Source organism: Eptatretus burgeri, chromosome 18 (assembly GCF_056783735.1).
Source record: "Eptatretus burgeri isolate ZD-2024b chromosome 18, Ebu_testis_v1, whole genome shotgun sequence".
Lineage (NCBI taxonomy): Eukaryota > Metazoa > Chordata > Myxini > Myxiniformes > Myxinidae > Eptatretus > Eptatretus burgeri.
In genome coordinates this window covers 41,240,521-41,266,988 of record NC_140978.1, presented here as the reverse complement: position 1 = coordinate 41,266,988, position 26,468 = coordinate 41,240,521, and the positions used below count along the sequence as shown (strand labels likewise).

At 40.0% G+C, this 26,468-nt stretch overlaps 1 protein-coding gene across 3 annotated transcripts in view; it reads right to left on the bottom strand.

Moving 5' to 3' along the window:
- Positions 1-26,468, bottom strand: part of TDO2 (tryptophan 2,3-dioxygenase) — a 122,670-nt gene that overhangs the window by 22,617 nt on the left and 73,585 nt on the right. For all 3 annotated transcript variants that reach the window (XM_085864022.1, XM_085864020.1, XM_085864021.1), the window contains 3 exons: positions 20,718-20,829; positions 20,056-20,113; positions 17,064-17,143 (listed from right to left, as the gene is read on the bottom strand). In XM_085864022.1, the coding sequence (XP_085720148.1) occupies positions 17,064-17,143; positions 20,056-20,113; positions 20,718-20,829 (250 nt within the window). The remainder of the gene's footprint in view (positions 1-17,063; positions 17,144-20,055; positions 20,114-20,717; positions 20,830-26,468) is intronic.

The window sequence follows — 26,468 nt, the reverse complement described above, 5'->3', positions numbered from 1 at the left end:
CAACTTTTGAAACCAACTCTTGATGTTCCTTAAATCTTCTTGCTCTTTATTTTGCATCCATTTATTTATTGGAAAATATCATTTAATGAATTGTAAAGATCAACAGGGAAATTTTCCTTTTCTTCATCATCCAAGTAGATGTGTTCAAATAAATCCTTTTCTTTAAATATTTGATCAATTTCTTTATTAACATTAATACGAGTTGTAATTTCTTCTTCACTAATACTTGCATCTCTGCTTTTCATGCGTTTGCGTTGAGTTTCTTCATCAACATCAAAACCGAATGATAAAATCTTCACTCTGTTCAGATGTTTAATAATTTGTCTCGTTCCTTCTGGATTAGTTTATAATATCCCAAGACCACCAGATTTTAGGTTCCTCAACTCACTCTTACAATGTGAATATTATGTTGCACCAAGAGAAACCTCCTCAAATATTTGACCTTCATTCCTCAATCGCATATGTTCCTCCACTGAAATATAGTGATAATCTTCACCTTTTACTTCTCCAGGTCTTATTGCTCTCGTTGTTGTTGATACAATGCGTATCACGGGGTGTTTTTTAAGTAAATTTACAATATTCTCATTTGTACTGCACAAGAACGTTGATTTATGAAAGTTTTTTCCAGAAGCAGATTTACCCACAAGATTTATAATAATAGTTGTCATTTATACATGCAATTGTTTATAAAAAAATATATATATATATATCTATATATATATCCTTCAATATCTCATCTTGTTTCACATCAATATATTTATATTTTTCAGTCGTGTGCTTCATGTAATCCCCAAATTCCTTTTTACTACATAATGTAGAACAATTATCTCTCCAAAAATTATTTAAATCTATTGAATTTAACTTGAATAGAATAAAAGTATAGCATTGTTTCTGATGGAACGACGAGGAAGTTTAAAGTACGATTGACGAAGATAAATACAATTACAAGAAGAATGTCTCCCTCTTGTGTAGTAGCTGTCCATTACTGTTTGGTTTCTCTCATTAACACAATCATCAAAGATAACGAGGTTCTTTTTTGATTTACCCAAATCTTGGGGAGACGGTATATCATCCGTATTATCACTAAGAATACAAGTTATCAGTTTTGATTTCTTTTTACATCTCTGTGTATCACAAAATAGTTGAATTATATCTTCAATGTTATAATCATTTAGGTTTTTTTGAAGTTTAAATAAACCGATTATATCTTCTTTTTGAAGACCAGCATTAAAACCTTGTGAGAGTCGTTGATACTCTGGTTGAAAACTCGACTTTGTGAAAATTATTAAATTATCATAATCTAAAAAGTTGGGAGTCAGGAGCATCTTCAAAAGTAAGCAGGTTTTTCCACATCTGCTTGAACCAACTATGAGACATGTTAATGAATTTGGAAGATTTTTATGATTGTTAAATTTTATCTTATTTTCCCTAATGGGTAAAAAAAAATCATTCATTTATATATTTGGAAAACAGGTTATTTAATTTATTATTGGCTTTTTTAGAAACTCTATATTTTATCCTAAGTTCAGGTTTAATTTCAAGATAATCCATTATTTTATTTATGCAATATCTTGTGTTGATATTTCCCTGAAAATCACATCCATGACAATGCATGACAATATATAACAACAATCCTTTGAACATTTCGCTAATACGTTCAGTTTCTTCCCTTGTAAGGAAAGGAGTGTTATCACCCTCATACTTTGTATTCATCTCTCTAATCAATCTTGTAAAGTAATTCATTTTTGGTGTAAATCTAAAAGAATTATTTTCCTTTTTAATTTTTTTATTATCATTAATTAGAAGATAATCACAGAATATACATTGTTTATAGGCTTTTGACTCTGTGTTTAATCCCCGTCTTTCAAACGCAGGACAATTTTCAAATCTGTCATATGGAGAATCAGGGAAGTCTTGCATGTTTATAAAGTAAAACTTTACTTAAACTGAAATTCATCGACACTTTCAGTTGCATATTGACTCGTATTTAATAATCAGGTCAGGTATGGGAGCATGTGCCAGATCAGCACGTCGCTGCGTCCACTTTCCTCCGGTACTCCAGGGGCCTCCGTCTGGCCATCCCCCAGGCAGATGCCTGGGGGATGGCCAGGTATTATGGCCAGATAATATTTAATAATATTACCATCGATATCTATCTACTTTTTTCATTACCAGATTCAACTACAACATTTTTTATATTAAAGGTAATTTTAAAATGATCGTTAACTACTATTGAACAAAATGTCATTTCACCTGATATATTATAATCCTTTATTTCATCAGGATTTACATCTTTAGGGTTGTTGAAAAAAATACAAATTTCTCCTTGCATATTACAGATGATCTTATCTTTTCTTTCGAAAGCTTCATCCATAAGTTTTTTGTTTTTTGATACTTTTTCTTGTTTCATTGCTTTTTCTAGTTTTGAATATATTACCAGAAGGAGAGGAGAAACTTTTGTTAGAGATACTTTAATTGATGTTCTTCCAGGTATACCAAAAGCCCTTCCACTGAAGGAAATTGAGAACTCATCATATCCACCATAATTGCTTTTATCCAATAGTTGTTATATTTATCTTTGTTCAATTTTACATCCTTGACATATTTCTCAGTATCTTTTACAAATGAAGAGATTGATTAAAACTTGTCTTTTGTGTCTTGAAACATTGTATTTATGAAGTGAAAAAAGTTGGAGGATAAAATGGTTTTAAGCACAGATTCACCTATCAATTAAACGAAATTTTCATCAAGAAAATTTTAGTTTAAGCAAAGTTTTATAATATAAATATGGTGAATACAACGAACTGCGATGTTTGTAATCACGAATATCAACATTATTAAAAACACCTTCGAACCAACAAACACACATTTAATCTATTTCATCAAATATCTCCTCTTGAGTTGGAAAGAAAACATTGTGATATCTGCTCAAAGGATGTTTTGAAGAGTAGTTATAAGAGATATCTTCAATCACAAAAACACAAGAAAAATGAGTTTAAAGTAAAGGGAGACTATTATATTGAAACCACTGATGGGGCATTTAAAGGGCATATAAAAATAAGGATTTTTCAATTTGGAGAACCCGGTCCATCATCAATAGCTGAATCAATTGAAATAGTGAAACCTGATGTTATTAGAAAGACATTAAAAGAAATGAAAACTTTAAAGTTTTATATGGGAGTGAAAATGAATATGAAAAGACAAGATGAAGAACAAACTCCTTATATGAAAACAGATCTTCATTTTATAAATCATTTCAAGATTTTTTGAATAGTGGGGTTTATGAAGAACTGTCAAGACAAGAAGAGGATGTTGATAATACAGTGGTAGGAAGTGGATTTCATATTTTAAAAATCATCTTTTTAGATATACACATTCTGAAATCAAACCCTCTTAAAGCTTCTTCTTATATTGAATTACCAAAAGAAATAAAACTAAAGAAGGCAGTTGTTAATATTAAGAACAATGACAATAAATGTTTTCTCTGGTCTGTTCTTGCTCACTTACATCCACCAAATTGTAATTCACAAAGAGTAAAACAATATATGAAATATGAGAATACCTTGGACATTAATGATTTTAAATTCCCAATGCCACTAACAGATATTCCTCAATTTTAGAAAAAGAATAATCTTTCTATTAATGTAAATGGATTAACGGATACAAACAAAGTTCAAATATTAAAAATTTCAAACATCTATAAAAATGAAGAAACACACATTGATCTTTTATATTTTAGTGTTGGAAAGAATTCACATAAACATACATCAATAATTTATCAAGATTAATCTCTTCTCAGGTATTCAGAACAGCAAACAAAATATATCCTTGTAAGCGATGTCTTAATTCATTTCATACAAAAGAACGACAAGAACAACATTCAAAATATTGTAGTAATCATAAATCAGCTGTAATTACAATGCCGAAACCTGGTGAAAAGATTTCTTTTGAAGATTATAATAAATCTATCATGCACCCATTTGTGATATATGCTGATTTTGAATGTATCCTAAAAAAGATAAATATTGCTTCTCCTAATCCAAAAGAATCATCTCCAAATAAATATCAAAAACATATTCCTTGTGGTTTCTGTGATTATATCAAATCATCTGTTGGAGAAAAGTATAATAAACTTGAACTTTATCGTGGAAAAAAGCTTCACAAGAGTTTGTAAAACGATTAGAAAAGGATTGTATAAGACTAACTAAATTAATGAAAGAAACAAATGAACCGATGAAATTAACCGAAGAAGAAAAATTAGAATTTAGAAAGAACAATATCTGTCATATTTGTGAGGGGGAAATCTTACTGGTAAATATAGAGATCCCGCTCATTCCTGTTGTAATCTTAATTATAAATTTCCTTCTTTTATTCCAGTCTTTCTTCACAACAACGCCAACTATGATACACACCTATTTATAAATGAACTTTCAAAAACACCAGGGAATATTTCTGCCACAACAAACACAAGTCAAAAGTATATTTCATTTACAAAAATGATATTCACAAAACCTTTAACTCGTATTAGGTTTCTAGATTCTTACAAGTTAATGGGAACACCACTAGCCTACCTAGCATCAAATCTAAGCTCCATGGGGTCTTTTCCAAATCTTAATTCATTCTTTCCAAAAGAGGAAATTCTAACGAAAGAGGAAATTCAGATTAAAGAGAGAATTCAAAGTAAAGAGGAAATTCTAATTAATGAGGAAATTCATGAAGAAATTCTAACTGAAGATGAAATTCTATTTATAAAGAAAATTCAAACAATGAATGAAATTCTAACTAAAGAGGAAATTCTGATTGAAGATGAAATTCTGATTAAAGAGGGAATTCTAACGAGAGAGGAAATTCAAACAAGGAATGAAATTCAAAGTAAAGAGAAAATTCTTACAAGTAAGGGAATTTATCCTTATGATTATATGGATTCATTTATGAAATTTAAAGAAACACAACTTCCTTCAAAGAAAGTTTCTATAATAACCTTTATGAAGAAGAGATAAGTGATGAGGAATATAAACACGCACAAGAAATTTGAAAAATATTTAAGATAAAGAACCTTGGAGAATATCGTGATTTGTATCAAAAAACATGTTTTATTGAAAGCTGATGTGTTTGAAGCTTTAAGATCACTCTGTCATAACAAAAGTTGTTATGGATTAGATCCTGCCCACTATTTCACAGCTCCTGGTTTAGCTTGGAGTGCAATGTTGAAAATGACAAAACAAGATATAGATTTAATCAGTGATGTAGATATGCTTTTGATGATTGAGAAGTTTAAGAGAGGTGGAATATCACAAGTATGTTCAAAAAGATATGCTAAAGCAAATAATAAATATCTTCCAAATTATGATAGTGAAAAAGACAGTAATTATTTGATGTATTTTATGCGAATAATTTGTATGGATGGGTCAGGTCAGGTATGGGAGCATGTGCCAGAACAGCGCGTCGCTGCGTCCACTTTCCGCCGGTACTCCAGGGGCCTCCATCTGGCCATCCCCCAGGCAGATGCCAGGCCCATCCCCATCTCCTTGAGATGATGGTCAACCTGCTGTAACCATGAGGCACGTGGTCGGCCCACTGGCCTCCTCCACTCATGAGACTCCCTCGCAGAGAGAATCTGGTGAGCAGGATCAGCGTCAGGAAAACGAGCCACATGTCCATACAGCCGCAGCTGACGCTCACGGACTATGCAGGTAACAAATCTCATCCGAGTCTCTCTCAGCAACCGCTCGTTGGACACAAAATCCGACCAGCGATAGCCAAGGATTCTCCGAAGAGACCTGGTACCAAAGGAATTAAGTCTCCGTCTCAGATCCTTGGTCAAAGTCCAAGTCTCGCACCCATAGAGCAAGACTGGAAGTACCAAGGACCTGAAGACTCAGACTTTCGTCCTCCCGCACAGGTACCGGCAGCGCCACACCCCATGATCCAGTGAATCCATGACTCCCCAGGCCCGACCCAGACGTCTATTGACCTCCGGCTCACAACCTGCGGAGACATGAATATCACTGCCAAGGTAAGTGAATCTATCCACGACCTCAACATCCTCACCACAAACAGACACAGACAGGACAGCAGCATCCAAGATGTCACCGAAAGCCTGGATCTTTGTTTTGACCCAAGAAATCCGTAATCCCAACGGCTCCGACTCCTCATTCAGCACCTCGAGGGCCCCCAAGAGGATGTCTAAAGTCTCCGCAAAGATGACTGCATCATCTGCAAAATCAAGGTCCGAGATCTTGACATTGCCAAACGATGCACCGCAACTTGATCTCTCCGACATCCTCCCAAAAATCCAGTCCATACAAGTGCTGAAAAGTGTGGGGGCAAGTACACATCCCTGACGAACTCCAGTAACAACTGGAAATAAGTCAGAGGCGGTACCACCACACTTCACAGCACTCTCAGTACCAGAGTAGAGTTCAGACATCAGATCGATCAGTTTCGGTGGCACCCCACGAAGACCAAGAATCCTCCAGAGGACATCCCGATTCACTGAATCGAACGCTTTACAGAGATCAACATAGGCTGCAAGCAGCCCCTGCCGAAACTCTCGTCTGCGTTCGGTGAGTACACGAAGTGCAAGGATACGGTCAATCGTTGACCTCTTTGGTGTAAAGCCTGACTGCTCTGGACGCTGGTGCTCAAGCAGATGGTGGCGAACCCTATCAAGAATTATCCGAGCAAAGACCTTGCCCGGCACTGAGAGCAGCGTCACCCCTCGGTAGTTGTTGCAGTCTTGGCGATCACCCTTCCCTTTCCAGAGAGGGACAACAAGGCCCCTCTTCCAGTCAGTTGGGATGATGCCTGTGTTCCAGGCAGAGCACAAAACTGCATGCAACGACGCGAGTGCAGCATTTCCACCAGCCTTGAGAAGTTCGGCATGGATGCCACAGATCCCTGGAGCTTTGCCCCGTTTCAACTGGTTCACCGCAGCCCGTGTTTCCACAAGCGATGGTGGACCACAGTTGATTCGAGGGTCAGCAACAGGGATTGTAACACCCTTGACGTCCAACTCGACAGCTGGGGGATCAGCCTGGTACAACCGCTCGAAGTAACCGGCCCAGCGGGCCTTCACTTCAGACTCCTCTGTCAAGAGCCTACCACTCTCTGCTCGAACTGCAGTGCTCCGAGGGATGGGCTTGGATGAACGTAATGCGCGAATTCCCCTGTAAGCGGGACGAGAATCACCTGTCCACAGGTGATGCTCTACCCCCTCACAGATTCCTCGCACATAGGCCTCCTTGTCCACCCTCAGTGCACGTACAGTTTTACGCCTCAGCTCCCTGAACAGCTCAGCTCTGCCATTCAGCCTGGCCCTGCGACTCTGGTCAATGGTATCCAGTGTCCCTTGAGAGACAAAATTCTTCTTTGCCCTGCGGTGAACTCCAAGGCATCCACCGGCAACATCAAGGACGGTGGTCTTGAAGGTGTTCCACAACTCTTCAGGACCCCCAAAGCACCCAGACCCCCCAAGTGTCCACTCAGCCTGTTCGCAAACTCCTCAGCTACTCTCTCATCCCTGAGCTTGGCAACATCCAGCCTAGGCTGGGATGGTACCATTCTCCAGGATTTAAGGTGCAGCTTTAGAGTTGCTACAACAAGCCTGTGGTCAGTATTGAGGAACTGAGCACTCCGGTAGACCCTGCAGTTCTGGATCATCCTCCAGCGACCGTCAATGAGGACATGGTCAATCTCTTTTGCCACACCGCCAGCGTTGGAATACCAAGTCCAGCGATGAGCTTGCGGGCGCTGAAACCATGAACCAGCCACCCTAAGTCCATGACTTCTTGCAAAGTCAAGGAACTTAGTGCTATTCTGGTTCATAGTTCCTGACCCATGGGGACCAACACACACCTCATAACCATCCCTATCAGTTCCAGTCGATGCATTGAAATCCCCCAAGACTAGAAGTGTATCTCGTCTGGGGCACTGATCAACCACAGACTCGAGTGTGGCGTAGAATGTGTCCTTCACGGTAACATCACTCAACTCAGTCGGAGCATAAATAGAGACCAGGGAAATGACACCTAAGGAGTGACGAATCCTTAATCTCATAATACGCTCGTTGACCGGTGTTACCTCAATTGTCATTGGGGTCAGCTTATTGGACACAGCTACAGCAACTCCTTGGGTATGGTAACCATCAGAGCGACCAGACCAATAGTAGGTGTAACCACCCACCATTATCTCGCCGCAATCCGGTCTCCGAACCTCAGAGAGAGCTGCAACCCCGATGTCCAAACGCTTGAGCTCAGATGATAACAGAGACAGGTGATCATCCTCTCTTAGGGATAGGACATTCCAGGCACCCACCCGAAGGGACCGCCTCAGGTTAACCCAAGGAGACCGCCGTCTGGTGGACGACACCTCAGCACCACTCCGTCACACTCTCCCGCAATCTGACCCAGGGATGTTACCCCGTGGTTTCCCTCCTATCAAAGATTGGGGGTCCCGAAGGCTTTGCCCCAATCCCATCATCCGGTGAGCTGCCCTGCGAAGGGAAGCTGCACAGGAGGTACTCCCACGGAGTGGGTTTTCAGATTTTTTTGCGTTTTTGCGTTTTGCGGAATGAAGCGTTTTACGGTGGCTGGAGTGCAAATCCTGCCACCAACCTCCTAATAAGAAGTAACCCAACTGCAGGAGGACGTCCGCAGACACAGTTGGGCACTAGATATGGATGGCCGTTGGCTCACAAGGAGCTCCTCCGCCCTTTGACAGGTTTTGTTTTTAATCCTGCTGGGTGTCCATATCCAAACACCCTCCTCACCAGAAAACCTGGTGGGGGAGACGGTTTAGTCGCCGACAACCCGACCATGGAACAGGTTAGTACAGGTTTACATGGTACCTGTAGCAGGTCACAGATCGAACCTGACCTGACGAAGGTTGGGCAATGTCTCAATCTCTGCCTGATGGTAAATTAGAGTGGGTGGAAGAAAAGGATTATGAAAAGGCTTTGATGAATATTGTTATTTCTTCTCAAGAAGAATTGAATGAGGAAGAAGAAGGTTATTATTTAGAAGTTGATTTGAGGTACCTGAGTGATCTTCATAATAAGCATAAGACCTTCCTTTTGCATGTGAGAAAGAAACCCCAAAGAAAGAATGGTTAAGTGATTATCATAAAAGTTTTAATATTAAAGGCAAATCAACAGCAAAGTTATTAACAACATTCTATGATAAAGAGGGATATGTTTTGCATCAGAGAAGCTTAAAACAGTTTTTGAGAGAAAGATTGAGAGTCGCTAAAATTCAGAGTTTTAAAATTTAAACAAAGTCCTTGGATGAAAAAGTATATGAAATTCAATACAGATATGAGAACAAATACAAAAGTAAAATTTGAAGGGGATTTCTATAAATTGATGAATAATGCTGTCTTTGGAAAGACAATGGAGAATGTTAGAAACAGGCAAAACATTAGATTTGCAACATCTTGGAAAGAAGCTTCGAGATTGATAAATAAACCAAGTTTTAAGAGAGAAGAGGTTTTTTCAGAGAACTTTTCTGCTATTCATATGGAAAAGGAAAGTATTGTCATGGATAAACCAATTTATATTGGAACAGCAGTTCTTGATTTATCAAAGATATTGATGTATGATTATTTGTATAATGGCTTAAAGAAAGAGTATGGTGAAAATGTTTCATTGTTGTATGTGGACACTGATAATTTTATCCTAGATATAAAAACTAATGATGTTTATAAAGATATGAAGAAAAATATTGGAGTGTATGATACAAGTAATTTGAGTAAGAAGAGTGCGTTATTTTCCAAAAAGAATGAAAAGGTTATTGGTAAGTTCAAGGATGAGTTGGGTGGAAAAGTAATGAGTGAGTTTATTGGATTGAGAGCAAAGACATATGCTTATAAGTATGGTGATCAGATTGATAAGAGGTTCAAGGGAATAAAGAAATATGTAATAAAGAAATCAATAACTTTTATCAATTATTATAATTGTTTGATGAATAAGAAAGAAGAATATAGGAAAATGAATACAATAAGAAGTTATAAACAAAACATATATAGTGAAAAAGTAAATAAAAAGGCATTAGGAGCCTTTGATGATAAGAGATTTATTTTAGATATTGGAATAGATTGTGTTCCATATGCATATTGTATGATAGAGTGTATAAAATAGATTGTGTTTTAACGATGGGAAGATGGGTTTGGGTTTTGTAAGGGCTACCGCCGCGTTTTTTCACAATATATAAATGGTCAAACCAAGTATTAATCAAACTAAAGAGTGGAGAAAATCTCAGTCTTGGTATATAAATGGAAAACATAATGAATGTGAAAAATATCAAAGAAGTCTTATTGAAAAAATAACTAAAACAAAGGTAAATAAAACAAATAAGCGAATCAATTTAAAAACTAGTAAGTTAGAGGATGTAAAGAAAAAAATAAATATCGTTGAATGGACTGAAAACTTTGATGGTTATCAATTGACCAATGAAAAAACAATTTACTATAATCTCAAAATGATATGTGGCTCAAGAGGTGGTCAAACAAGAGCATGAAGAGAAGTTTTCATTTCGTAATGGCACAAAAGGGGTATCTTAAAAAATATAAAGATTCAAATGTTTTGTTTTTAAATATTTTAGATGGGGATTATTGTGCAAAGAAAATTAAACTATTGAAGGAATTTGAGAATGAACAAATGTTTATAGGTTCAATGAGTGAGCTAAACAATATGCATTGGTTATTTGAAAAAGAGTGTCCCAAGGCTTACATGTTTCAGATATTTCTTGAGAATCACCTTTAACAAATCACATTACTACTTTACTCCTTGAACAAATCTTTATCTTATTGCATTGGTTATTTGAAAAAAAAGTGTGCCTAGGTTAAAAGGGAGACAAATAAATATACCTTGGGATGAAAAGGAGGTTTACTTTTTTGGTGAAAAAAATATGAATTGCTGAAAATCCCCCATTCATTTACATGGGGAAAAGTGAGCCAGAATCAGTATATCACCCTACTCATGGGGACCAACACATGTCTCATAATCATCCCCATCAGTTCCAGTCGATGCATTGAAATCCCCCAACACCAAAAGTGTATCTCGCCTGGGGCACTGATCAACCACAGACTCGAGCGTGGCGTAGAATGCGTCCTTCACGGTGAGGTCACTCGCCTCAGTCAGAGCATTTACAGAGACCAGGGAAATTACACCTAAGGAGTGACGAATCCTTCGTCTCATAATACACTCGTTGACCGGTATTTTTTTGTTTTTTTGTGTACCTTGTCGAGGCTCGTGTGAGAGCTAACACACAACGCACAGCAAGGGGGGCATGAGACAAGAGGGGAGGGAGTGGGAAGGACAAAACAGTGGGGAACAGAGGCATTAGGAGATCTGTGGAAGGGAGAGGGATGGGAACATGGGGAATAGAAGATGGACATTACAGGGACTTTCAGGAAGGAAAGCAGGGAATTTGAAGGAGGTGGGCTTGGGTGGATTATCGGGAGTAGAAAAGATCGAGCATTTGGATGGGGGAGGATAAGAGGTGGTGGTGAACACCTGTTTTGAAAGCCTGGAGGGAAGAATGGGAAAGAATAGAGTGAGGAAGTTTATTCCAAAGGCGGAAAAAAAAGAGGAATGAAAGAGTGAAGGTGAGCAGCGATTCGTGATTTTGGTAGTTTTACCATAAGGGGGTTGTTGGTGGACCTTGAGCGCCCTGTGGAAATGTGGTGGGGATAAATCGCAGAGACAGCGCAGGGGGGGGGGGGCGAGGCTGGAGAGGAGACGGTAGAAGACAGAAAGACCACCGATCAACCTGCCGTGATTGAGAGAGAGGCCCAAAGACAGCTTCATTGCGGGAGATGCCGATGATCCGAAATGCCTTGGTTTCTTAAGCGTGAAGCGAGAAAGGTGGGAGGCAGGAGCACCAGCCTAGAGGGGAGAGCAGTACTCCATCAGGCTGCAGACAAAAGCTTTGTAAGTGGTCAAGAGCTCAGGTGAGCCAAGGAAAGACTGCATGGCAGAAGATTCCCAGTTGGCGACTGGCGTTGGAGGCGAGGTTTGAAATGTGGCTTTCTCAGGAAAGGTCATGGCAGATAGTGAGACCCAGAAGCTTGAAAGAAAGGACTTCTTCCACAGGATTGTTGAGAAAGTGGATGGGGGGGGGGGTTCCAAACGGTCCTTTCAAAGAGACATCGTGAGAGTGTGAGATTTATCCGGATTGAAAGACATGTTCCACAAGATTTATCCGGATTGAAAGACATGTTCCACAAGAGGTGTTGGACCAGTTTGTGATTTTATCCAGATCTGCAGGGAGCGAAGAAGCTGCTGCTTGCTGGTCTGAGGGATGACCGATGGTACGGCAGAGGGTGGAGTCATCAGCAAAGAGATATAGAGGATTTTCCAGAGAGTCGGAGAGATCATTGATGAAAACCAGAAAAAGAACAGGGCCCAGAACGCAACCTTGAGGAACTCCAGCCTGGACAGAAAGAGGGGATGAGAGAACTCCATTTAGGGCCACACATGGACTGTGACAGGAGAGGAAGTCTGCGAGCCATGAGTGGAGATGGCCTTGGATACCAGAGGAAGAGAGTTTGGTGAGAAGGGCAGGGTGCCAGACTGTGTCAAAATCACGTGATATGTCCAGGGATACGGCTCGGATTTCCTGTCTGGCATTGAGGACCTCCATCCATTGTTGGGAGAGCAGAAGCAGCATATCCATTGTAGAGTGACCTGGTCTGAAACCAAATTGATGATCGGAAATCAAGCCATTGGAGAAGAGGAAGGATTTCATGTCTGAAGCGATGATGGATTCCATAACCTTGCTGATGATTGGGAGAAGGCTGATTGGTCTGTAGTTGCAGGGATCTGTTTTTGCACCTTTTTTATGCAGGGCAGTGATGTTTGCTGATTTCCAACCAGATGGCAGATGGCCTTGAGCAAATGAGAGGGTGAATAGAACAGAGAGAGGGTGAGCAAGAGCAGAAGAGCAGGCTTTGAGGACACGTGGGCTGATGCCATCTGGACCGGTTGCAGAATCTGAGTCGAGCTTTGACAGCAAGCTCTCCACCTTGTCAGGAGAAAAGGACGCGATTGGGTAAGGTGGGTAGAGAAAGTGATGGGTTTTGGACACAAGATTTAGATGCAAACACCGAGTTTCGGCATTCAGCTTTTTCACGTGTGGTATCAGCAGTGCGGCCATTTGAGGTAAGGGAGGGGATGGAGGGGGAACATTCACCAGAAACAGATTTGATTCGACGCCACCAGGATTTTGAGGAGGGAGAGAGGTTTGAGAGTTCAGACTTGAGCTAAGAAAGATGTTTTTTCTTGGCTCTCCTGAGGGTAAATACACACTTGTTCCGAGCTTTATGGAAGGAACTGAGTTTGCCTCAGTTGGGTTTGCTTTCCATGAGGCAAAGGCAAGTTGTTTCAGGACAACTGCCTCACCACAAGCTTCAGTGAACCAAGGGCGGGAGGAAGGGTCGGACAAATAAAGACGAGAGGGGATAAATCTGTGCATGAGGGAGAACAAGTTTCTTTGAAAGAATTCACAGTATGATTTGATGTTGGAGAAAGTTGCGAAAGGAGACCAGTCTATTATTTTGAGGGCTGCTTGGAGACCCTGCCAGTCGGCTTGAGTGAAATGCCAGACTCGACGGTGGTGAGGTAGTTCTCTGATAAAAGCCAGAGAGATGTCCACTTTGACAAGGACGTGATCAGAAGAACCGATTGGAGCAGAGGAAGAGCAGCAGATATTGTCAGGGAAATTTGTCAAAATCAGATCCAGAAAAGATGCAGTACCATTGGTCGAGATCCGGGTTGGGAAGTTGACCGATTGAGTCAGTCCCAATGAGTTGCAGAAAGCTTTTGCTGAGGTGCCATTACAGGTGAGAGAGGTACTTACACCTAGCCAACTGGCATGATGACAATTGAAGTCACCACATATGAGGAAGAGAGAGTTTGGATGAGAAGATAGAAGTTGGTCCATGTTTTCGGATATTGAGGTGTTGATGGAGTCATCACTGTTAGGTGGACGGTACAGTACACATATAAACATGAGGTGGGAGTGGAGGGGAAGCCGTAGCCAGAGGTATTCCTGGGGGTGTGGGGGAGTGAGGGCAGTGCATGGAGAGCGAGGAATAGAGTCTTTGATGAAGAGAGCAACTCCTCCACCAGGACGAGGCTCAGGTCTGTCAGACCGGAGGAGGGAGTAACCAGGGAGAGATACTTTGGAGTCAGACATGTCTTAGGGGGAGGAAAGTTTCTGTTAGGCAGATTATGTCTGGTTTGTCAGTGGCAACCTGTATGGAAAGATCTGAAAGGTTTGAGCGAAGGCCCCAGATATTTGAGGTCCACACTTTTAATGAAGAGGTTAGGGAGGAGGCTTTTGGTGCAGGGGATGGGGGAGGAGGGTAGGACAAGGGACGAGGGGGGAGGTAAGGAGGGTTGTTGAAAGAGTGTGGGGGATTGCAGAATAGCTAGGGGAGGGGGCTGAATGAAGAGAAAAGGCTCTGTGGTTCTGGGCATTTGAGAGGGGGAGAGGGGGAAGAGAGAGGTGTCCCCCACAAGAGAGGGGGAAGAAGGCATTTGAGGAGGTGGAGTGAAGAGATGGAGGTGAGAGGGTAGTGGAAGGAGGCAGCTTTGTGGATGGGAGGGGGCGCAACTTTGAGAAGGATGAGTGAGGGGGATGAATGGTGGGAGAAAGGTGAGGGGGAAGTTTTTGAGAGAGGTGAGAAGGAGGCTTGGAGTGAGAAGAGTGGGATGGTTGCTTTGAGAGTGAGGGGTGAGAGGGGTGAGTTGGCACTGAAGTTGGAAAAAAAGAATGGTTGATGGAAAGCGAACATTCATTGCAAACTTGGGTTTTTTAAAGTTTTAGGTCAGAGATGCGATTTAACACAATTCTTGGTGGATGCAATGAAGGCGAATTCAGAGAATGGAGAGAAGAAACGCTGTCACAGTTGGATTTTTTAGGCAAGTTATGAAGGAAAGATCGAATTGAGAGCAGTCTGTTTAAATAGTCAAAGAGTAGTGCATTATGATACAGTAAAGAGTACTATGTGTGAAAGAGGAAGAGGAAGCATTATAAAAGATCGTTTTTGTTATTATTATTAATGTTTGAGAGAGATTTCAACAGATTAGGTCATGGAAGTGTTGTACAAAAGATCGAGGAAGAAGAAGAAGAAGAGGAGGAGGAGGAAGAGGAAGAGGAGGAAGAGGAAGAGGAGATGAAGAAGAAGAAGAATCAGAGAAAGGTTGCGTTTTTTTTGTTTGTTTGGTTTTTGGTGATTTAAGATAAGAAATAGAGAGATTAGTTGGGAGGGATGAGGGATGATAGGAAAGTGGGGAAGATAGAGATTGAAGATAATGGGGAGAAAAAACAAATAAATACGATCGTACACCAAAGTTAACCGGTAGGCCTCAAGCCTCAACGATAGGTATCAAGCACCCGGAAAGACAAGTTCGACGAAATCTCACAAAATAGTACGATTTTTGAAACAAAACCGAACTTGGAACACACAGTAACATGTAGGTGAGAAAATAAACAGTTAAAATGGGACAGATAACGACCAGAAACTTAACTTTGAGATTTTCAGCAAAGAGCCGTGAAGGAGACCTGCTGACACTCCAAACCCGGAACCGGAAGTGAGTAAGCTTAGTGTTACCTCAATTATCATTGGAGTAAGCTTATTGGACACAGCTACAGAAACTCCTTGGGCATGGTAACCATCAGAGCAACCAGACCAATGTTAGCTGTCATGACCTGCCATGATCTCGCCGCAATCCGGTCTCCGAACCTCATAGAGTGCTGCAATACCGATGTCCAAATTCTTGAGCTCAGATGATAACAGAGACAGGTGATAACAGAGACATAGGGATAAGGACATTCCAGGTACCCACCCGAAGGGACTGCCTCAGATTAACCCAGGGAGACCACCGTCTGGTGGACGACACCTCAGCACCACCCCGACACACTCTCCCACAATCTGACGCGGGAATGTTATCCCATGGTTTTCATCCTATCATCAAAGATTTGGGGTCCCGAAGGCTTTGCCCCAATCCTGTCATCCGGTGCGCTGCCCTGTGAAGGGAAGTACTCCCATGGAGTGGGTTTTCAGAATTTTTTATGCTTCTGGAATGTTTTGCGGAATGAAGGGTTTTACGGTGGCCGGAGTGCAAATCCTGCCACCAACCTCCAAATAAGAAGTAACCCGACTGCAGGAGGACGTCCGCAGACACATTTGGGCACTAGATATGGATGGCCGTTCTCGAAAAACATTTTTCATGAAAGAGTAATTATGTCTCTTCTATTATAAATGTAGACAGTGACTTGTACCCGGGCCTCAAGGATGGTGTAGAGAATCGTTTAAATGAATTAAAAAAAAATAGATACAAGGCACACATGATGTACAACATGCACAGAGTAAAACGAGTGTTCCATTTATGTCCGTAGGATGTCTAATAAATAAAGAAAACATAAGCACACCTGACGCAAGGCCAAGGCTTCAGACTTTGGCATGCTCATGAGGCTGTACCGTCAAAACAAAATGTCCCATAAGATAAAGAAAATAGCAGGTCACATTTGTACATGGATAGTTTTAAAATAGCACTTTTTCTTGCTACGGAATATCATATCTTTCAGTTTCCTTGAACATTTTGAATAAAATAATTCCAACCCATCATTTTTGACAGACTTTTATATGTAGTTTGTTATTTACCATTGGCTATAATCCCAATTGCTTTGGTACCACATGATGTTCCCCTGTCTAAGACAAATTCCCACCCTTTGGCTTGAGACCTCTCATATGTGCAGGATGATACAAAATGTAAAAAGTGCACAATACAACCCTACTGTCCTCTGCCTTTCAAAAAATGTAGGCTATAATCTGTCAGTACCTTGACCAAAATGTCTACCCTCACCTACAGGAGGCAATTAGATGCACCTTCAATAATGACAGCAACCAGTAAGCCGGTGCTGTATGCAGAAGAATGGAAACATATCTTGGCTGAGACACATTTGTTGTTGCATTTAATCAATATTATTTTGAGCAATAATGTTTTAATCCTCCGACTCTTCTCAGTAATTTTAACATGTAGTTTGAAGGTTACTCACATCGCCACTTGGAGAACAATGTATCCAATTCCATGAGGCTGTTGAGCAGTTGAAAGGGAACCTGAAATCTTGGCTCATCCCTACAGAAACACATACACGACATGCAATCTTCATCGGAAATAGGATTTTGCGGTGAAAGATCATCGGATTAATTAAAATCTTGAGTGATTCAAGCAAAGGGCATTATTTCGATCCATTTATATATTTCGCAGGAATTCCGTCTTTTACGAAGTTATCACTGAGAAGTTGTACACATTGTACGGCTCTGAAATTGGCAAGTTATATAGAATGTCAGCATGAGTGCACATTCCCACAGAGTAAGATAATTATTATTTCCACTCTGCCTGTCAGGCAAACAAAAATTTAAAACCATTCCAAACAGGAAACTTGGGTTTTTATGGATGTCATAAAAGACACAAACAATAGGCGCGTAGTAGTAATTTATGTTAAATAAGGTGGTGTAAAAGACAGTGCATCAACGGTGCTAAACTTTTGGAAAAAAAAATCTACAACTTTTAAAACCTTTCTTTTGTTTCAATGAATTATCTATCTATAATTCCAACAGTGTGTGTGTGTGTGTGTGTGTGTGTGTGTGTGTGTGTGTGTGTGTGTGTGTGTGTGTGTGTGTGTGTGTGTGTGTGTGTGTGTGTGTGTGTGTGTGTGTGTGTGTGTGTGTGTGTGTGTGTGTGTGTGTGTGTGTGTGTGTGTGTGTGTGTGAGTGAGAGAGAGACCGCTGTTTCTCGACAACCACTGGTCCTATCTAATTGAAAGTTGCCAGGTATATTGCTGGGGACCTGCGTATGTGCCTTTTCAAGGTTTGATATTAATCGGACAAGTGGTTCCCAAGTTATGGCCATTTATTTACCAAACCAATGACAGGACACGTTGCTGCGTAGGCGTGGCCGATGGGGAAAGGACGCCATTTAGTTACCAATGACAGGACACGTTGCTACGTCGGCATGGCCGTTGGGGAAGAGATCCTCAGCCGCGTTCCCCATTACGGGTTACAACGTAGGGACTTCCCGATAGTGATGACACTGTAGTATAATAATTTCTCGATTTCTTATGCGCATTTATAGATAAACACAATGCCCCCAATCCAGTCGTCGTTTTAAAGAGCGAAGGAACGATTTGTGTGGTTGTTTGAAAGTTTGGTTTTTTTGCACGTACGGCCACGCACGTACAGGCACGCGAGAGCGAAGGAACGGTCTGTGTGGTTGTTTCTTGCTCGTGGTTTGAAAGTATTTTTTTTCGAACGTACGGCCACACATGTACGGGCACGCACTAGTATACTTAAACACTGTAGAACACAAATCACCTTCTTGCCACTTTCAAAAACCTCCAATTTTACGGTGTAGTACTTCGACCAAAATATTACGCCATTTTACTTCATCTCGACTTGTCAAATTTTCTGCTTGCATTCTTGATGTTGGGGAATTTAAACATTCAGACAATCACAGCTCATAGGTCATATAGATCATGCTCCGAAATGCAAAGCAAGTGTTTAGAAGACCCTACCCATGTCCTTTTTCTCAAGACTGTGTGCAGCAAAGTGTTCTGTCAAGACTTTTTGCTTTGTTACTCCATGCTGCCCATCTGTCCATTTTATCAGTTCATGACTGTCAGTTTATGATGGAGGAACAACTCATTTACATTGAATGTTATATTTTGAACACGAATCGGAATATGAATCAGAAGACAAAACTGTAGTTTAACAGTACTTTGGCTCTGAATTTTTCCTCAATTGTACATGCGGAGAGAGAGGAGCAAGATAATATTTTTACTCTTTCTACCTGCCTGGCAGTCAAAACAAAATTAAAATTTATTCCAAACAGGAAACTTATTGTTCTGAAGGACATCATTTCGGACACAAACAACAGGCACTAATAACAAATGTAGCGTGTTAGATACGAGTACTGCAATCGACACTGCGTCAATGGCGGTAAAATCTGGAATTAATTAATACGACTTTTTCAATCTTTATTTTATTAAAATGGAATGACATAATTGAACACTGTAGAACACAAATTGCCTGCTTAATACTTCCAAGAACGTTCTGTTTTGTGGTACTTGGACATGATAAATAGGGTGGTGTGTACGGGTGGTGTACAAGACTGCTTCAATACAGCTAAACTTCCAGAATTTTTTATAATGATCTTTAAAATCATTATTTTATTTATATTTAAGTATATATTTGAATACTGTGTGTTGTATTGCGTTCTTTGACCCCCCCCCCCCGCCCTAGTTTTGTTTTACACTGTGGCTGTTGCATATTTTGTAGATATGGATTTTAATTTTGCAACTGCAAAGTGTATTTTCAAGGGGGGAGGGGGGCGTCTCCTAACTCTACATAAATTTTCTTTCATTCCAATAGACTAATTGTTTAGGAATGGAAAACATGTTGTATGATATCATGTTTTTAGTCCCCTACTGGTTTCACAGGAGGGGACTATAGATTTGCTCTCCATCTGTCCGTCCATCCGTTCCACCTGTGATTTTTCAGACATTTTTCCCATACCCTTTACATATTCAACTGAAACTTGGTACATGGCTTTGTTATGATAATATACAGAAAAAGTTCGAGTTTCAGGACGTTTCATTAATTTTTCCCAGTTATTCCCTTTTTGGACCGAGAAAACATCACATCAGGAAGGGACATGTATTACAAAGCATTTCTCGCTCTAGTTTTACATATTTCACTCATGATGAAGTTCACTGATGTTATTCGTACAAGATTAGTCGTAACACGAACCCGTAACCAAGTGCTAAAACCCTCAAAATCAACAAATCTTAAGTGGAAGTAAAATGGTACTTTTAAAAAGTAACTTTGATTCCTTCAAGACTTTTGCATTTCCACCAGTGTCTTTCATGATATTTAAACAGCAACTCATTGAGAAAGTGTGATGCAGGCCAGGGATCAGCATGGCAACTTTACGGACCAAACAGCTTTGAAATAAACTTTGTATGCTGTTGTCTTTGTCAAACTTCTCACCTGTAGAAGTAGATCATTAATGCACCCTGAAGAGCTTTGTATGACAGTCTCCTCGCTCCTGGGGAAACATAATTCAACTCAACCCTTCAATTTCCACATTCTTTCTTACAATAATACCGCATACTTGAGTGGCTCAAGTGAAAGTTACACTTTTACATATTTTACAGAAACCCCAATGCTCATGGCGTATTGTACACCCGTCTTTGATACTAGTGGAAAGTTAGTCGCCAAGACCTCTCGTTCGTATGTAGGAGGTCATTGGTTCAATCCATCACCATTGGCAAGAGTGACTTCCACAAAGCCTGCCAACAAGATGCTTATGGTACTCCGACCCTATTTGAAGGATCTCTTGAAACACATATTGTTTTCTACGATTGAACATTACCAAGCAAGTGTGACATTAATTAAAGGAGAATTTAACCCTTTCCTTCAAGCAACACTGCAATTATTCACAGTTCCCAGAGGGAGATTATGCTATTGTCATGGTTGTTTTAAACATCGGCACAACTACAGGTTTTTCTGCATACATCCAGTCTAATACATCCAGACCAATAGCAACTGCCATCTGGTGGTAACAACCGTATTATTATTTCGAGATGAGGGTGGTTGCAGCAATTTTTAAGAATGTGATACTTTTACAAAAAATTATTTTAATGAAGTACCTTTGCACATCATTTGTTCGTGTACTTTTTCATCAAACAGAGCAACAAAAGTGTCTGCCTTGCTTTGTAACTCTGCCAGTAGATCTTCACGCATCTCTGAATTTGGATGATGCTGATGGGATGGCAAATATCGTAATATTATGTTATAACATTTCACATCATCATATTCATCATTTTCAAAAATGCAAGCAATGTATCAGCGTCGGGACTGCGGTGGTTTGAACAGCGATCCCACGAGAATTTCACAAGAAAACTTGAGATGTACACTTAAGGTAACTTGTAAAAAGACAACTACTTACTCTACTTCTTATATCAGACATGCACTGCAGACTGTCATATCCACAATCATAACATTGAAGGATCTCATCACTAATACTCCCTCAAATGTCATTTTAACCTGAGAAATTATCGGCAATGCCAAGTGGAACTTTCATTGTCATAACATTTCAAATGAATCGTAATTACTTCTGCCAACAGAAGGTGGACAGAGAATGTGTTTTCATCCCAGTCTGTTTGTCTGTGAGCAGAATACCTCAAAAAGTTATGGACGGATTCAGACAAAATTTAAGGGACAATTTGGGTGTGACAAGGACGAATTGATTCGATTTTAGTGAAGATCAGGATCCAGATCTGATATTTTTGAAAGTGATTCTGATCACTATTTAGAAGAGGTCGAGACAAAAACGATATATAACTTCTTATTCTTATCCTCCTCCTGTCCCTTTATAAGAGGTGAGGTTAGATGGCAACAAGCTTCTGACCATGATACTCCTCCACCTCACTATGTCCTCAGCCAACTCTCTCCACTCCCCAACCACACCTACATTACTGATATCCCTCCTCACACAATCCTCCCATCTCAGCCACGGTCTACCTCTTTTCCTCTTAACTTAGTCCCTCAACCTATCCGCTCTCTTTGTCATTCTCTCTTCCCCCATCTGCACCAACTGTCCAGCCCATCTCATTTGGAATTTCACCAATCTCCCCATCAAGCTCATCTGCTCACCAATCTCTTCCCTCAGTTCATCCAATTTTCCTTATATCCACCTTCTTCACTCCCACAATCCTCCTGACACAGTTGTTCTCGGAAACCTGCAGCCTCTGTTGTTGTCTCTCTATCAGCGCCACCATCTCCAGACCGTAAAGGTGGACCGGTGTTGCACACGACATCAGAACATTCCCTTTCAATTTACTTTAAACAAAACCAATTCAGACGACATGTGGTGGACAGGTTGGGTGTGTGACAAGGACTACTTGATTCGATTTTGTGTGAAGATTGGATCTGAGAAGTTTTTTTAATGACTTCACTATTGAGAGTTTGGGCCAAAATGATATATAGCATGATATCTCAAAAAGTTGTGGATGGATTATCAGAAAACCTGGTAGGTGAGTTCGGTAGGTGACCAGAACAAGCCAATTAGATTTTGGAGGTCCGGATGCAGATCCGGCTTATCAGTGGGATACAAAACAAACTATTGAGCCTGACGGAGGTATGCACTCTATCGAGTGTCGTTCTAGTTACATTTGCTATGATATATTATTGCTATGGACTGACTGGATGGCTGAGGCTGAGAGGTATGCTTAAAGTGAAAAAAAAATACCCAACAACATATATTCTGGTCATATATCAGGAATATCATATTGCTCATTCGTGGGATTCTGACATCGATAATGTGCTTTATCTACGTTGAATGATATGCAACTTGGCTAAAGGCGCTGTCACACCTTGACGATTTAGCCAGCGTATGCCGACTTATGAAAAATTTGTCTAAAACGTTGGCACACGTTGAATACGTTATAGGTAAGTTTTGATAACATTAAGAGCAAGCTGAAAAACACTGCCATACGTTGTAGTACGCTGGCTTTCATCGTTGTACTTTGCGGTTGTCCTCAAATTTTAGCATGCTTCAAATTTTACGACGTATGCCAGCGTATGACTCACACGTTCCGCTACGCTGGCCATAAGTTGTAGGCACGTTACGCGATCGTTGACACACATTGACACACGTTACTTGTAAGTTACTCATAGGTCGAAACACGTCGAGGTAATGATTAGCGTACCCGAAACTTATTTATAACCTATGAGTAACTTGCTTTGAACCTATGTGTAATGTACCTCCAACGCATATTGACGTATGTAGATGTATTTGATTGACGTCTTCCGGACGACCACAGAACTTACTGAACGTGTTTCTAATTTACAGCTACCGTATAATGGCGTATTGGCAGCGTTTAAAAATAATAATAAAAAAAACAACAATAACTTCCGATATTTCGTCACGTGCCATTATGTCACGTCCGATTGCCTCTTCAGTTTGCTCATGTCTTATTCTTAGTTTGAATAAGACAAACTATTGTCAGTTGTTTGAGGATATTGTCACATCGACGTCGAAACTTAAAAGCAAATGTCCGAATATATTTTTAAATTCGTGATAGACTAAAAAAAACAACAAAAAAAAAACAACTTCAGATATTTCGTCACGTGCCTTCACGGAGCCAAGGAGAAAAAAAGAAATTGTGCCTTGATGGAGAAAATAAGTTTCGGGTAAGCTAAACATTACCTCGACGTGTTTCAACTTATGAGTAACTTACAAGGAACTTGTGTCGATGTGTGTCAATGATCGCATATTGTGCCTACAACTTAATCCCAGCATAGCGGAACATGTGAGCCATACGGCGAGTACGTCGTAAAATTTTCAGCATGCTTGAAATTTCACGACATACGAGACGTACCACGAAATATGACAGCATACTTCATCGTTTTTCAGCATGCTCTTAACCTATACACAACTTACCCATACCGTATTCGATGTGTGCCAGCTTGGTTCGGCAAATTTTTCATAGGTCGGCATACGCTGGCTAAATCGTCAAGGTGTGACTGCGTGGTTGACACTTTCAATTTTCAGGTGGTTATGATTTAAATCGGCGTGCGGCAGGTTTTTAACAGGCTACGCCACGAGTTCGTCGGCGATACGTGCAGCGCGCTATGCCAAAGTTAAACAAAATCATTGAGCATAGGTTGTGAACGCTGACAACAGGCTAAGCATTCGTTGGTATAAGTTATCTATAAGATAACGAAACGTTCTGTGCCCGTTACTAATATGTTATGCATACGACCAACACGTTATGAATACGACCAAAACTTTTTTTAAAAAAACATCAAAATTTCAGCGTATGCCAACGTTTTACATATATTTTTATACGTTGCCATTGCTGGCTAAATCGTCAAGGTGTGACAGCACCTTAAGACTCTAAAAAAGGTGAATGTAAATGGGGAAATAAAGAAACACCAAGTCGCAAATCCATGACTCTGTGAGATACTCAATAACTCAATTTGTAAAAATACAAAGGTTCACTCTTTCATAATAACCTTTAGAAACCCTTTTAAAGTAAGAGTGTTTTAGAAGCTTTTACGAGACATCATTCTAGCAGGCTATTTATGTTTTTAAAGGCACCATTCCAGCAGAGCCATCGGTAACGATCCCCCTGATATCCTCTGGAAGGTGATGGATGACGTTCTCCTGAGAGCATGAGAGTTTATATACTGCCAAACATTTCCTTTTCACTAAATGTGTTCACTACTTATGTCACTGCATAAAACTCCCAACAGCTGTTTACAATATTACTCCCGGTTGTTAGGTTCCCGAATTCTCAGTAGTTGTACACAAATTAAAGTTAAAATTCTTCCACTAATTTTTGAAATGCTCTGTAAATACAGATTATTCCAATTTATTGTTCACTCAAACTCAAGACTCACAGCTCTCACCGCTGTGTCTCAAAAGACTCAATTGTGTGACATTTACAAACGTGGAACTTTGTGCAGATAAAAACACAAACTTTCAGGTTTTTATTTTAATTTTTTGTCCAACTAACTTTTCTCAGAGGAGCGACCCTCAACGAATTGGGTATTTTTTTCAGCGGAGATTTCCAAAATTTTTTTGTCATTCTATTTTATTCACCTGTTGCTATAAATACAAACGTCAATGGTGTGTCAAATGAAATAGATCTTTCAAAAAGGTTAACAAACGGCTTAACTTTTCAAATTTTAACGTGCATTCTTTCTTTGTTGTGTCTGAGGATTACAGAGCAGTTTGAACGTCTGTCACTTGTAGGATGAAGATGTGAGAGCGAGACCCAAGTGTACTTTTACAAGGATGTCAACAATGCGTTGTGTTTGTCTTAATGAGGTTGCCATGTAATATAATTGTTTTAAAATTATGAAGGAAGGCATGGATCCACAGTTCAAAATGTTTTTAGCTTATGTTGCTGTGCATTGGCTTGTTTGGCATTCCCTGTAGAATTGTTCATGTAGTCGGCTGGCCAACCAAACATAAAGGGATTTTAAAAAGTCCCTTTGGCATTTTTTGGAAGAAGCTGATGTGTGTGTGCATCCATGCTAAATGTGTGTGCAAGACCTCTACAACATAAGGGTGGATGCCAAGCTCAAAATCGCATTTTTAGCTCGCCTGTTCGAAGAACAGAGAGCTATAGCGATACCCCCGGCGTGAGCGTGAGCGTGAGCGTGAAAATATTAAAAATTTTGGTGCAAGTTATTTTTTCCTTTCTAATGTTTTTCTCCACCACACTATTTTTTATACGTCCCGATATATATATATATATATATATATATATATATATATATATATATATATATATATATATATATATATATATATATATATATATATATATGGGCGTATTATGTGTCGTCTGTCTGTCTATCTTTCTAATGTTTTTTTCCTTTTTTTGTCTGTCTGTCTGTCTGTCTTTCTAATGTTTTTTTTTCTTTTTTTGTCTTTCTGTCTGTCTGTCTGTCTGTCAGACAAAAAAAAAGAAAAAACATTAGAAAGACATTAGAAAAACAAAGAAAGAAAGAAAAGAAAAAAAGACAGACAGACAGATACACAGACAGTCTGTCTGTCTTTCTAATGTTATTTTCTTTTTTTTGTCTGTCTGTCTGTCTTTCTAATGTTTTTTTCTTTTTTTTTGTCTGTCTGTCTTTCTAATGTTTTCTTATTTTTTTTGTCTGTCTGTCTGTCTGGACGGACGGACGGACGGACAGGAACGGACGGATGGACAGGAACGGATGTATAAACAGGTCCGTCCGTCCGTCCGACAGGCAGACGTCCAGACAGAAAGACAGACAGACAGTCAGTCAGTCAGTCAGTCAGTCAGTCCGTCCGTTCCTGTCCGCACTCTAACTCCCAATGTTTTCAACTTTCACGTTTCATATTTGGTACATAGGTACAGACTGTGGAGAGGGTGTGTTGCGACATAAGTTCGTTATGTAAGTGGTTGCCATGGCAACCCGGATGCTGTTTTCCATCCGTTCCGGTCCGCACTCTCACGCCCAAAGTTTTCAACATTCACGTTTCATATTTGGTACATAGGTACAGACTGTGGAGACAGTGTGTCGCGACATACGTTCGTCATCTAAAGTGGTTGCCATGGCAACCAGGATGCTGTTTTCCATCCGTTCCTGTCCACACTAACTCCCAAAGTTTTCAACTTTCACGTTTCATATTTGGTACATAGGTACAGACTGTGGAGATGGTATGTCGCGACATACGTTAATCATCTAAAGTGGTTGCCATGGCAACCAGGATGCTGTTTTCCACGTAGTAGCACAATTCTGTATATACCTTCTTGTTCGGGCGTATATTGTGCTCACTTGTGCTCTTGTTACTGATTACAATATACAAATACATATAATGCTTTAAAATTATTTGGATCAGACTTCACTGCAATGCT